The 14,649-nt window shown below is 43.2% G+C and overlaps 1 protein-coding gene across 1 annotated transcript; it reads left to right on the top strand.

The window, feature by feature from the left end:
- Positions 1–321: 321 nt before the first annotated feature.
- LOC308307138 (protein NLRC3-like) lies at positions 322–14,289 on the top strand (the record flags this gene model as incomplete). Its single annotated transcript, XM_080752294.1, has 4 exons — positions 322–391; positions 928–2,658; positions 13,607–13,611; positions 13,765–14,289. The coding sequence occupies 4 exons, from the start codon at positions 322–324 to the stop codon at positions 14,287–14,289; spliced, it is 2,331 nt and encodes a 776-aa protein (XP_080608420.1).
- Positions 14,290–14,649: the final 360 nt, after the last annotated feature.

The following is a 14,649-nucleotide window of genomic DNA, read 5'->3' as shown; positions in this document are numbered from 1 at the left end:
ATTAACAGTCACAATTAACCGTTAATGTTTACCGGTAACCTATTTGGCTTTCCCTACTACTGTGATATTCTGAATAGGACTATCACGTTCTGATAATATATTTGTTGTGAAAAAAAAAGAAAAAAAGAAAAAAAAAGGGAACCCATTAATTTAGAACTTTGATTGCCAACATAATGAACGGAGGTTCGAACCTATGAACGTTCGGTTACAGCCCTAGTAGATAGGCTATTATGTTCCTGCAAGGAGCTTGCTGGTGAATAATGAATGATAGTTTCATGTTCTCGATTTCACTGAATAATGTAATTAATGTGTGTTTGTAGAATGCAGATCAGCACAACCATTCACACCACACCTGGACTGAAGACACCCAGTCAGACCAGCAGTGGACAGAGTAAGACTGGACACAATGTAACTTAATTAACACTGATAATAACTGAAGTGTTTGAAATGACAGAAAACATTGTCATACTAAATGTCCACAATGTGTCATCATCAGTATCCATGTTAAATAATGATGCTATACATGTATCAACTATGTATGAAAACCAGTGATCCACTGTTGTTTCTTTTGCCTGTTTTTCTTAGTTTTATTAACCTCTTAAACCCCAATTGTTTTGTGGAGACCCTCGGGTGTTTTCTGTTTTCACTCAACACTCAAAACATTTTAGCCGAAAATAACAGATCTACAAGCTTACAGATCAGCTTGTAAGTTTGTAGATCTTCTATTTTCGATATAGTTTTTTTTCTCAAAATACGGATGCTGGGGTGGTTAAATGAAGAATGTGCATACACAGTTGTAAGAATGTAAAGTTATAAATGAAGCTGAATGTTTAAAATGTCTTCATTGTCTTCTCATAACAGGTGTCAGTGTGCAGGAGGATTTAAAGCTTTATAAGATCACTTTGAACAGTCTGGATCGTGTGACAGACGTCACTGAAGTGCCCTCCCTCAGCAGCATCTTCACAGCGCTCTACATCACAGTGGGAGAGAGTGAAGGGGTTAATAACCAACATGAGGTCTACCAGCTTGAGACGCTCTCCAAGAAGAACACCCTCCATGACCAACCAATCAACTGCTGTGACATCTTTAAGCCCCTCCTCCTTGGCAGAGAGACACCAATCAGAAGAGTTCTGACCAAGGGAGTCGCTGGCATTGGAAAAACCTTCTCTGTGCGTAAGGTCGCTCTGGACTGGGCAAAGGGTTTGGAAATTCAAGATATCATTCTCCTGGTTCCCTTCTCATTCCGGGAGCTGAACTTGGTCAGAGATGAGCAGCACAGTCTTCTCTCACTGATCCATGTTTTCCATCCAACGTTGAAGAAGGTCACAGCAGAGCAGCTCGCTGTCTGGAAGGTTGGCTTCATCTTTGATGGTTTGGATGAAAGCAGGTTGTCCTTCAACTTCAACAATGACATCATCTCTGATGTCACAGTGACATCATCAGTGGACGGGCTGTTGACAAACCTCATCGAGGGGAATCTGCTCCCATTGGCTCTCATCTGGATAACCACCAGACCTGCAGCAGCCAATCAGATCCCTCCTGCATATGTTGACCTGGTGACAGAAGTACGAGGGTTCACAGATCCCCAGAAGGAGGAGTACTTCAGGAAGAGATTCAGTGATGAGGAGCTGGCCAGCAGAATCATCTCACACATGAAGACGTCAAAGAGCCTCCACATCATGTGTCACATCCCAGTCTTCTGTTGGATCAGCGCTACCGTTCTGGAGGACATGGTGAAGACAGACGAGACAGGACAGCTGCCCACGACCCTGACTGCCATGTGCTGCCACTTCCTGTTGGTCCAGACAAAGAGGAAGGAGCTGAAGTATGATGAGCCTCATCAGGGGGAAAAAAGAAACAAGAAAAGAAACAGAAAAGAGAGAGAGAATCAACAGCAGATCATGGAGAAGGACAGGGAGGTTCTTCTGAAGCTGGGCAGGCTGGCGTTTGAACATCTGGAGAAGGGCAGCATCATGTTCTACCAAGAAGACCTGGAAGAGTGTGGTCTGGATGTGAAAGACGCCTCGCTGTACTCAGGAGTGTGCACAGAGATCTTCAAAAGAGAGGGCGTGCTCTTCCAGAGAGCAGTCTACTGCTTTGTTCATCTGATCATCCAGGAGTTTCTGGCTGCAGTCTACCTGTTCCACTGTTTCACACAGAAGAACATGAAGGTACTGAAGACATTCCTGGGAGACAGAGATGTCAGTTCCTTGGAGGACTTCCTGGACTCAGCCAACCGTAAAGCCATAGAGAGTAAGAATGGTCACCTGGACCTGTTTCTCCGCTTCCTTCATGGTCTCTCACTGCCGTCCAACCAGAGTCTGTTAGGAGGGCTATTGGGTCCGATACAGAACAGTCCAGAGAGCATCCAGAGAGCCATCAACAACCTGAAGAAGATGGAAGATAGCGTTGCCTCTCCTGACAGATGTATCAACATCTTCCACTGTTTGATGGAGATGAACGACCACTCAGTGCATCAGGAGATCCAACAGTACCTGAAGTCAGGGGACAGATCAAAGACAAAACTGTCTCCAACCCAGTGTTCAGTTCTGGCCGCCATGCTGCAGATGTCAGAGGATGTTCTGGAGGAGTTGGACCTGGACAAATACAACACAGACGTGTTTGGGCGACGCAGACTCATCCCAGCTGTGAGGAACAGCAGAAAGGCTCGGTTAGTAGTCATGTGAATAGAAAACTTTGAACAGAAACAATGTACTGTACCTTCACACCACTACACTATAACTAAACATGATAGTTAAATCAACAGTGATACGCACGCACGCACGCACGCACGCACGCACGCACGCACGCACGCACGCACGCACGCACACACACACACACACACACACACACACACACACACACACACACACACACACACCCTCAAAGTTACAACGGCCAATCTAAGGCAAAAGGGTGACAGAGCTTTTTCTGTGGCTGGCCCAGCTCTCTGGAACAGCCTTCCATCCAGCGCTCTAGTAAAGCTCTCTCGGAGCCGCCGGCTTCACAAAGTAAAACGCACTGTGTCCATAAACCAGAGGTTGATAAGTGTTGTAATCTTTTACAAAAACGAATGGCCTATTAACCAACTCCTCAAATGAAATAACAAAAGTCCAATCTCTCTCCATTAAACACACAAAGGTTAAGTCAGCGCTCAGCACAGCCGTTGTGCATATAACCACACAAGCACATGACACACAAACTGTGCAGCCAGCACCAGTCAGCAAGTTGATCAACCACAGCAAATAAAACAAATAATAATGGGCAGCTGCCAGCCAGGCTTTACCTTTCAGAAATGAACACAGCGGGCATTACTGTAATGAGCCTCTGAAAATCCTCTCGTATAATCATCCTGGTTTTGGGTAAATTAATTCCTCTAACTCTGTGTGCCCTTCTCTGACGGTGGACAACGTGGACTTAATGGTGTTTTCTGTAATTCTTTCTCCTTCACCGCCTCTTTTTGTACTCACAGCCTGATAATCTTTATAGTTAGTCTTTTTTACATATTTGCTAGTCATACTACCTGTCTGTGCTTCCTGTTTACTTGAGTTCAGACTTGGCGGGTTGAGTTGAGTGGGTGTGTGTTTACCAGGGCAGGGCAGCTGTTTGGGCATTATGTGGGCGCCTCTCCTTCCCCCGAAGAGGCTTCAGGTGAAGTGATTGGCACATTTTTTAACAGCTGCATGCACCGGGTTGGCCAACACTGCCGCTGTCAGTTTTTCTTTTCTTTTTTCTTTTTTTCCCTTCCTCTCTCCCTCCCTCCCTCCCTCGCTCCCTCGCTCTCGCTCTCTCCCTCTCTCTGTCTTTTCCCCAACACATTTTCGGCGCCTCTCAGAAGCGTCGCTCTAGGTAGTTGACTAGTTCGCCTACATATACGCGCCGGCCCTGCTTCCATCCCACTTAAAACACACCTCTTCACCCTAGCATTTGAGCCCTAGACCCCTCCCTCCCTGTGCCTTTTATCTGTCATTGTTTTATATCTTAAATGTTTTGTTTTTATAGCTGTTCTTACAAGGTTTTAAATGTTTACAAATGTTTCTATTGTTTTTGCTTTGTATTGTATTTGTTTTTACTGCGTTCTCATGATATACAGCACTTTGGTCAACCTGGTTGTTTTTAAATCTGCTTTATAGATAAATGGACTTGACGTGTGTGTGTGTGTGTGTGTGTGTGTGTGTGTGTGTGTGTGTGTGTGTGTGTGTGTGTGTGTGTGTGTGTGTGTGTGTGTGTGTGTGTGTGTGTGTGTGTGTGTGTGTGTGTGTGTGTGTGTGTGTGTGTGTGTGTGTGTGTGTGTGTGTGTGTGTGTGTGTGTGTGTGTGTGAACGTGGTCTGATTGACCACCTCTAATTACAGGCTTGTTGGCTTTGGTCGTGACCTCCAGAAGGAACACATGGAAGTTTTGTCTTCAGCTCTCAGTTCTAATCCATCCCATCTGAGACACCTGGACTTAAGTTACAACTACCTGGACCACCTGGATCTACTGGATCTACTCTGTGCTGCACTGAAAAGTCCTCATTGTAGACTGGAGACTCTACGGTGAGATTAATTTACAATCATTATTTCCATCAGTGATTTATCATGTGATTATAATATGAATATTGTGGCATGAATAAGGTTGATATCATAGTAACACACATTGACTGGGATAATGAGGAGGTACAGTAACTACAGTATGTACATGTTCACTAAATTCACTCAAACCACTCAAAGACTGTCTGTCAGTATCAGGGTAAAAAAAAATCCAAGTGGCAATATCACAATGCAGCTCTGTTACTAGTAAAAGTAATAAATACACTTTATTACCAAATACTCATTATGCAGAATGCCCCCTTTTTATGTTTTCAAAATGTGTAAAAAAAAAAAAAAAAAGTAATAATAGGTGATAAAATACCTGGTTTATGTATATTGCAATTATCTAAATCAGATCTGAAGTAAATGGTTACTAAAGTTTTCAAATAATGAATGAGTAAAAATTACAGTATTTGCCTCTATAGATGTAGTGCAGTAGAAGTATAAAATATACAAAGTTGACATAATCAAGTAAAGTATATAAAGTAAACTAAACTTGTACTTAGATACAGGGCCGGACTTACCATTGGGCCAGGGTGGGCACGCGCCCGGGGGCCTCAGGGGAGGGGGGCCTCAAAAAAGAAAAAAAAAAAAAAAAAAAAACATTTTCAAAAAAAATATTTTGGACCCCAAAAAATGTAGTAGGCATGATCGCAATCGCGAAATTCCATGTTTAACCCCATACCAACCCCATCTTTCAAACATGGCAGCCATGTTTGTTTACATTTCAAGAAAATATAATGGCTGCTAGCTCATGAATGCCTGAACGGATTTCCATTCGGATTTTTTTGTTTGAAAGCTGTGAACAGTGTGCACACACGTGGTGCATGATCTAGGCATGGGCGTGCATGATCCGTGCTCTATGAATTACATGGAAGTCTATGGAGAGGGAGGCGGTGTGGAACTTGGAAGCCATTTTGAAGACTCTGAATGAGTTAATTTAATGATGAAATTTTAAAGTATTGCAATCCAAATAAAGTGATATTTGTGTTTAGTTACAGTACATTTTGTTTTATTATTGAGAGCTTCTGCTCTGCTGGCCGCACTGCATGTAGCTAGCTGCTCTGAAAGCTTAGTGCAGTCTAAAGCCCGCCTACTCTATGTATCCGGTACTTTCCACACACATAGGCTACACACATGTACGCAAACTTCAATTCTGTATCCGCTTTAGACCCTTCCAATGAGCCAATGAGGATACACAGTCAGATTATGCACGGGCCGGTCCGGAGGTGAGGTCACGGTGTGGTCAGGTGGACCGGAGGTGGAATTTTTGCGCGCGCACAAGGGCCTCTTAATTTCCCCTTGCCCAGGGGCCTCATGTCATATAAATCCGGGCCTGCTTAGATAGATAGATAGATAGAGTTTATTTGTCATTGTAACAATACAGTACAGGTACAGGCACAGTTTCATTGTCAACGATCAACTCATTTCCAAAGCACAGTACACGTACAAGCACATTCACAGTACAACAAAATGTATTTGTGCATTTAAGGGTGCACGGCTGCTGCCATTCTATCGGTGCTGCCACTAGCCCTTTCTTGCTGAAGAGAAAAAGATTTGGATTTAGAGAGTAGAGGAGAGTGCTGCGTGTGCGGGGGCGGGGGTGAGGGGGGCGGGGGTTTGCAGGAATGCTTGGGCGATAAAAAAAAAAGAAAAGGCTTCCTTCACAGTGTCTTCTTGGGGGAATGCAGGGGGGGTCCAATCCGTTGAATTCAGCTTGTTTTAGAGCGAGTAAATACAATAGAATATTCACTCTAATGTCTGTTTCCTGGTCCTTCATATAGGGCAGAGAATCTCTCCATCAAGATGTTGAGTTTACGATCTTAACTTAACTTAAGTACAGAAGTTGAGTAAATGTACTTAGTTCCATTCCACCACTGGTCTGTATCGTCTCTTTCTCCAGCAGATGTCCTTCCTGTGTCTGTGACATCAGCAGTTATCAGCTTCACTTGTCTTAAACTGTCCATCAATTGACCTTTGACCTGTTAGGTCTTATGTGTATAATGAAGCAATAATCCACAAGAGGCATGTGGTTACCCAGTATTTTATAACGTCTGAAAGGCGTGGTGAGACACGAAGCGAAGCCGAGTGTCTCCAACCCTCTCAGCCGTTATAAAATACAGGTAACCACATGCCTCGCGTGGCTTCTTGCTTTTCTAAAACGGTTGCAATATGGCAACATGAAAAATCATAGACATGTACCAATTAAAACTGTTCTATTTCACTAATAATTCACAAGGTCTGCAAGAAAGTAGTTCCCAGCTACAAGAAAGTAGTTCCCAGCTACAAGAAAGTAGTTCCCAGCTACAAGAAAGTAGTTCCCAGCTACAAGAAAGTAGTAGGGGGGAGGGGGGGGGGGGGGGGGGGGGTCGCTTGGTGTTTTTACAAGCCCCGCCCAGAGGCACTCAGTTACCGTCCTATGTGTGTGGGTGGTGCTTAGAAGCCCCGCACGGCAGGATTTGAGAGAAAATCAAGCGCTCCCTTCTCTAGTTCAGCTTCACAACACTGTGGAAAGAAATAACGCACCTGGGTTTGATATAAACTGATTCAAGGTGTGGATTATTGTGTCATTTAGACACTGGTTTAATCAGAAACCAGCCAATCAGAATCAAGTATTGGAACTAACCATTTTATATCTGTGTTCAACCTGTTGCTGTTTCCTGTCTGTTGGGAGATTAAGTAAAGATTATTTAGTTCATGTTACTCTGTCTGCTTTTCTACTCTAAAACCCAGACAGTCCATCCAGACCAGGTCCTTTAATAGGTGGTTGTAAGCAGGTTCTCAGAATAATGTATTTTATAGCAGACAATCAAACATTGTGTGTTTTATTTGTCATTTAGACTGATGAACTGCTGGTTGTCAGAGAGAAGCTGTGAAGTTCTGGCCTCAGCTCTCAGATCTAATCCTTCTCATTTGAGAGAATTAGACTTGAACTTCAACGTGTTGCCGGTGTCTGGACTGAAGAACTTCTCTGGACTGGAGTCTCTGCAGTGAGTAGACTTGGACTGTGTCCATGTTGGTTAGTGCAGTGATTCCCTTGTTTCATGTTCCAATGGCATAACGTCTATTGTGCTAGTCTGCCCCAACAATCCCCTCCTCCCACCCCATTTATACAGTCATGCACCTGCTGAAGATTCATGTTTATGTGTATAATCTGTTGCTGTAAAATATCCAGGCAAAAGACGTAAAATAAGCTGGGCTTGCATGATTTCATTAACCCTGCATTTTTCAGTGGTACACCACTTTTACTTAAGTACTGTACTTATTTACAGTTTTGAGGTTTGTATTTCCAAATTCCAATACTAAAACTATAGTTACTAGTTACTTACTAATATGTTAAAACATACATAAACCACTTTAGCCCTATTTTATACAGAGGCTATTTGAAAATAGCAGATATACAAGCTCACAACGCGTTACATCGCGCCGCGTTGTGAGCTTGTAGATCTCCTATTTTCAAACATTTTGGACTTTTACTTTTAGTATTTTAAGTAGATTTTGATGCCAATACTTTTGTACTTTTAATAATAATGATAATGGATTGCATTTTATAGCGCTTTTCTAAGCAAGTTGCGAACTCAAAGCGCTTACAATGTTCCATTCATTCATACAACTCAAGTAAATTTTGAAATCTGGACTGTTACTTGTAACAGAGTACTTCATTCATAAAGTTATACTACAGTAGCCTAGTAAGAAAAGGGTGAGTCACCTTTTCAATCACCTTTTTTTAATCAAATCATATATTTTTCTTTTACAAGTTCCCAAAATTTTAGCAAATTCCTGTCATTTCACTAGTAACAGAAACACTGTAGTGTCAGGTAGTGGAGACGTTGTGTTAGACAGTCAGGCGCGCCACACACATTTGCGACAGCTATCGTGTCAGAATGAGGGGGGGGGGGGAGAAGGGATCCAATGCATTGTCAGTGGAAGGTTGTTTGGTGTTTTGTCGTTGCCACACGGCAACGACAAAAAACCAAACAACCTTGCATTGACAATGCATTAGTACGGCGCTCCCAGTGGCCATTCTCAGACGATGTTTCACGCATATGTGTGAGTCCAGCCTCAGACATTGATGCATTGTTGTTCTACTTCCTACAGAGTGAAACATGGTGGAGAATTCTGGAATTCTGATCCAAATCCTCAACTCCTCTCAAGATGTGAGTATCTGTCTGTCTGTCTGTCTGTCTGTCTGTCTGTCTGTCTGTCTGTCTGTATTTGTATACAGTGTGTTATCCTCTGTTGGCCCCTCCCTCCCTGGATGCTGTCCTGAAAGCTCTTCAGTAGAGCTTCCAGTGAATGCAGGAGGTTTCTCTGCTCTTGGCCTGGTCCTTCACACCAGCTGATGCTTGTTTACAAAACACTCCCTCTACCTGACACACCTTCTGTAATGTTCAACCCTCCTTCTGCCACACATTCTGCTTAATGTCCCCCAAACACACTGGCCCTCATTTATCAACGTGGTGCAGATCACAATGTTGGCGTATACTGAAATGTAGACAAGTCTCTGCATTTATTATTTCAATGTGACTTTGACGTTGGTGTAGGGTAGGTTCAGATCTCACGTCAAGTTCAGAGGTGGTGTAGGATTCATCTTACACCTCTTATCCCATTGTAGACATGCGGGGCAGCATTGTCTAAATATCTGACAGACAATGGACACATGTATCCACTCGAAAATGTATATCTAACACACTAATAAATAATCCTGTGAAAATATTACATTTTATAAAAGCATATAGGCTACATCATGGACATGCACACTGATTTTATTTCCAAGTTAGAATGACAAGTAATTAAAATCTAGCGCTATGGAAGAAATCTACATTAAGTGCTTTAACACTAACAGTCTAAATCAGGGTTCCCCAATAGGCGGCCCGCGGGCCATTTGTGGCCCGCGGGGGGATACTGTCTGGCCCCCACCAACCCCAGTAATAATGGTGGTATAAGAGCAGCAACAACACTAGTATATCATCATTGTCGGGTGGAAAACCTGTATCTCAAAATGTGTACGTTCTATCGCAAAGTAAAGCTCTGCTTCGTCAAACAAGGCCGTCGCACAAAAGTAGTGATCTACAAGCATTGTAGATCGGCTGTTTTCACTAGTTTAAATCATTTTTAAAATGATAAATGCAAAACGAACGGTTTTGGACATACAGTTGTGGCCCTCGGCTTGGTACCCTAGACATGATTCGGCCCTTGGGGAAAACTAATTGGGGAACCCTGGTCTAAATCATAAGATTGCAGATCTGGCTCAGAACAAGCACAGATACGAACGCATGCGAGAGCATTTTCTGGACCAGCATGGCTAGGGTGACCATATTCTGAAAATCCAAAAAGAGGACACTCTACCCGGCATATATATATATATATATATATATATATATATATATATATATATATATATATATATATATTATTTTTATTTTTTTTCCCCAAAAAATAATTTCTATTATTAGTTTACAGCTATATTATGCCCTATACCACTAATAGCCTATTATTAGTTATGTATCCATTTTTGAGGGGGTACCAATTGGACCCTTTACAAATCTATTAATAGGCTAGAGAGATCCACTGATAAAGTATGCCTTTTGACTCCTGTATGAACGTTCAGCTTTGTAACTAAATAAAAGAGAGGTAGCCCATTATTCAAACCGCCGTATCTTCTGCTTTACAAGGTTGTACTGTCAATGTAGTTAGCAGAAGAGCTCTCACCTCGCACAGACTGTCTTGTAGGCTACTTTGCAGTGTTGATATGGGCTTGAAGTAGAAGAACTTTTATTTGTAAATGCCTAAATGGACACAGAAGAGTACCAGCTTTGCTGACAGAACGCTCTGCTTCTCAATATTAGTCACTGGCACTTAACAGCATTAATTGCGTTTGCAGACATTGCAGTTAGTTCGTTTGGCTTGAGCAGCGCGAGCTCGCACTGCTCTGCCTCTGATCTGAAAGCGAGACAGGCTGAGGGAGGGAGGGATCACAGCGCAGGCAGAGAGTAGTATGAATAATACACGTTCCGGGGTTAGAGGGGTGAAACTCTCCTCTCACAGTGTGTTTCCAAACGAACCATTGAACGTGCATTGTAAATGCCTGTGCTTTAACTGTGATATGCGCGAAACCCCGGACATTTGAAGGAATTTATAAAACCCCCCCGGACAGGCCGGACAGCCCCCTAAAAGAGGACATGTCCGGGCAAAAGAGGACGTATGGTCACCCTAAGCATGGCGCCGCTGTAAGCTTACATTTATACAGTGCCGTGAATCCTTTATTAAGGATAAAACCCGAAGATCCAAACCTGGCTGTGCCCAGCCCAGCGCACGCTGTGGATGATTCATTTGGGGGTCCACGGCCCACCGGGGAGATGGCCAGCCCGTGCAGAAATTGTATATACCGGTACATGATTGCTAGTTTAAGCACTCAAACGCACATTGCGCTCATCGCCGATATTGGGTTAAAATTAATATCCAAACATAACCGTGGGGTCTCTCAATGTATACAGTAGCTACTGTACACTATGCTGGAGTTAATGATGAAACCCGACGCTCCACCTGTGCCCACAGCGCACCATCTTCCACTTGGGCGCCGTGGATTTATTTATGCCACCTGGAGATCACTCAACACCAGCCAGCCTTCATCCATCAATGCTTAGAGCCTCATTCATTCTGCAACCACTGCATTCAGATGACCTTTAGTTTCCAGGATATCTGTCATTAATGTGGCGAGCCTGTGAGATCATGGCCATGGGGAATTATGATTGCTTGTAACCAAATGAACACGCTCTGTCTGCGCACGGCACGGGTATGATTTAAATTAATATCCCAAAGTATTCATGGCAGTGACTTGTGTCATTCATGTCGGCTGCAGTGCTATAGCCTCCTTGTCAAAGATTGTACCGTTGGTTAATCCCACATTCCCACTGTCAAAGACTGCTGTGTAAACCAAAATGCTGCTGTTCCAAGCCTAGGTGTGTGTGTGTGTGTGTGTGTGTGTGTGTGTGTGTGTGTGTGTGTGTGTGTGTGTGTGTGTGTGTGTGTGTGTGTGTGTGTGTGTGTGTGTGTGTGTGTGTGTGTGTGTGTGTGTGTGTGTGTGTGTGTGTGTGTGTGTGTGTGTGTGTGTGTGTGTGTGTGTGGTTTGTGTGGTACGCGGACATGAAGGGAAGTTTATTAGCTTTCCTTTCGTTGTTAGGACGTGTTCCGCTTGTTCTGGCCGTTTCAAGAATATTTAAGGGCTTGTGATTTAAATTTCAGCATTTATCAAGGCTGGGATCAAATGTACGCCAGGTGTGTCTGTTTAGGACGTGTGTTCGTAAATTCCACTTGAACTTGGCCTACGCAAAATTTGGAGAAACAAAATATGCTGTTTTTTACACTCCATTGATACATGAGTGCCACTGTCTCTGGGTCACTCCTCCTTTCAGTTGGCTACAGACCTATATTGTACTTTTTACTCCACTACAATTATTTGACCGGGTTAGTTGATAGTTAAATTTCAGATTAATAAAATAAAAAAATAAAAAAAATACACACAGAACCACTTAAAGCCTATAATTTGGCTTTTCAAACAAATAGCAGATTTGCAAGCTCACAACGTGCTGCATCTCAGTGCGTTGTGAGCTTGTAGATCTGCTATTTGTGAAAGAAAAATTTAAAACATAAGCGCTCTTACTTTGTTGGTATATTTAAACTTTGTTGAGTATATTTTGATTCCATTACTTTTGTACTTTTACTCAAGTAAAATTCTGAATACCAGCCTTTTATATTTTACTGTGGTATTACTACGTTTACTTAATTACGACCGTCAGGTCGCAAGTTACTATGAAAAGCTCCACCGGCTGTCTGTCCGTCCGTCTGTCAAGTCACACGTCACGTCACACTGTTGGCTCTATTCTTATCTCTGCCACCGTTACCCCGATCCATGACAAACCTTTTTTTCTCAGATGGCCCTCTTCTAGCGCCACCATCAGGCCGATTTTAGCAAAACACATTTTTGGACACTGCTCTTACAGATTCTGGCCTGAAATCACACAAAGCGGTACACAGTATGTCTAGAGTCATGTCATCAACATGGATCTGTCCCATTTCCCATATTCCCTCCTGATTGCCTTCTAAAGTTTGTGTATGCGACGTGACGGTCGCTCATCTCCCGATTAGGGAGTCTTACTGGTAAGTAAAACATTTGAATAGTTCTTCCACCACTGGCCTCATGTGTGACGTGTTGTGAGCTACCTGTGGACCCCCCACCTACCTGTGGACCCCCGCCACCTACCTGTGGACCCCCCCACCTACCTGTGGACCCCCACCACCTACCTGTGGACCCCCACCACCTATCGGCAGACCCCACCACTGCAGCTCGCTAAAAAGGCTGTAACTCAGGCCCCCAGCAATCGGGAGAGACGGGGCCGGCACCTAGGGGGTCCCCGGGGGCCCAGCCACCGCCGGGGCTGGGAAAATAGTCTAAGGTAGCCGATCTACAAGCTACTGCTCCACTCCACGGCCCCTGGTGTATACATGTGACCTGACGGTCGCTTATCTCCCGATTAGGGAGTGTTACTTGTAGATCTGCTATTTTCAGAGCGCAACACCCGAGCTGAACCAAACATAAAATTACTTGTCTTTTAGTTCTACTGGATCTCGTCTCAACTAGTCCCTCCCTAACATTTTAGTCTACTTTTATTTATTTTTACAAAATTGTCAGTACATTTAGTCTTAGTTTTAATCATATTATCTTAAATGTGTGTTTAGTTTGTATTTATAGTGAAAAAAGTTGACAAACATTTTTCGTCATATTTTGTATTTGAAAAAATCAACAATAATAGCCTATCAATCATAATAAAAATAGCCGATCTACAAGCTATTTTTAGTATAAAACATAGGGCATAATAATTCATAATGAATAAATGTTTTCTCTTCCTACAAATGTAGTGGAGTTAAAAGTACAAAATGTGTCTTTGAAATGTAGTGAAAGTCACAAGTATCCAGTAATACAAATACTCAGGTATTAGTACCTTAACTACACAACATTAACTTATTGTGTACTCAGTTTCTGTAAACCAATCTCTCTCTCTCTCTCTCTCTCTCTCTCTCTCTCTCTCTCTCTCTCTCTCTCTCTCTCTCTGTGAATATTTTAATACTTTTTAAATATTAAATATGTGTAATGTTTCCTGTCTTGTTCTCTCATCAGACTTCCATCGTCTCACACTGGATCCAAACACAGCGAGCAGAACACTCTGTCTGTCTGAAAGCAACAGGAAGGTGACTCGGCCAGAGGGGGAGGAGCTTCAGTCATACCCTGATCATCAGGACAGATTTGATGATAAGTGTGAACAGGTTCTGTGTACAGAGGGTCTGACTGGACGCTGTTACTGGGAGGTAGAGACGAGTGGAGTGGTTGAGATAGGAGTGGCTTACAGAGGAATCAGCAGGAGAGGAGAGGGTCCTAATGAACTTGGGCACAATGATGTGTCCTGGAGTCTGCGCTGTGGGTTAGGCCGTTGCTGGGTCTCTCACACTAGTAGGACCACTCCCCTCCCTGTTGGTTTCTCTGGCTCCAGCAGAGTAGCAGTGTATTTAGACCATGCTGCTGGAACTCTGTCCTTCTATGAGGTGTCCTCTGACTCACTGAGACACATTTACACCTTCCAGTCCACATTCACTGAACCACTCTACCCTGGGTTTGGGCTATGGGTTGAACCCTCCTCAGTGTGTCTTTGTGAGGACAGATAATGTCTCTGATGAGTTGACATCAACCAATATGGTTGTTATGGATGTGTTTAAAAACAAGAAGCTTTTGGACATCCAAGGTGTCCAGCAGACAGCAACATAGTTTATGTATATATTTATGTATATAGTGTATGGGGGGGGGGGTGCTCTCATAAGGATGCATCTGCAGTACACAGTTCTCTCTTACCCAAAGTTGTGGCGGTGTCTCAATCGTGGGCTTGAATGCGTAGCCGTGTCTCTATAGAATCAATGTTCAATTTCAATTCAAAGGGTTTTATTGGCATGAGAAAACATATGTTTACATTGCCAAAGCAATGTAATGTCACACTGCGGTGCTCTAGACATGTTCTCTGTCTACCCTCT

This window comes from Nannobrachium achirus (assembly GCF_963921795.1).
Source record: "Nannobrachium achirus genome assembly, chromosome: 1".
NCBI lineage: Eukaryota > Metazoa > Chordata > Actinopteri > Myctophiformes > Myctophidae > Nannobrachium > Nannobrachium achirus.
Note: the sequence above shows the minus strand (reverse complement) of the source record. Positions and strands in the feature narration are given on the sequence as shown.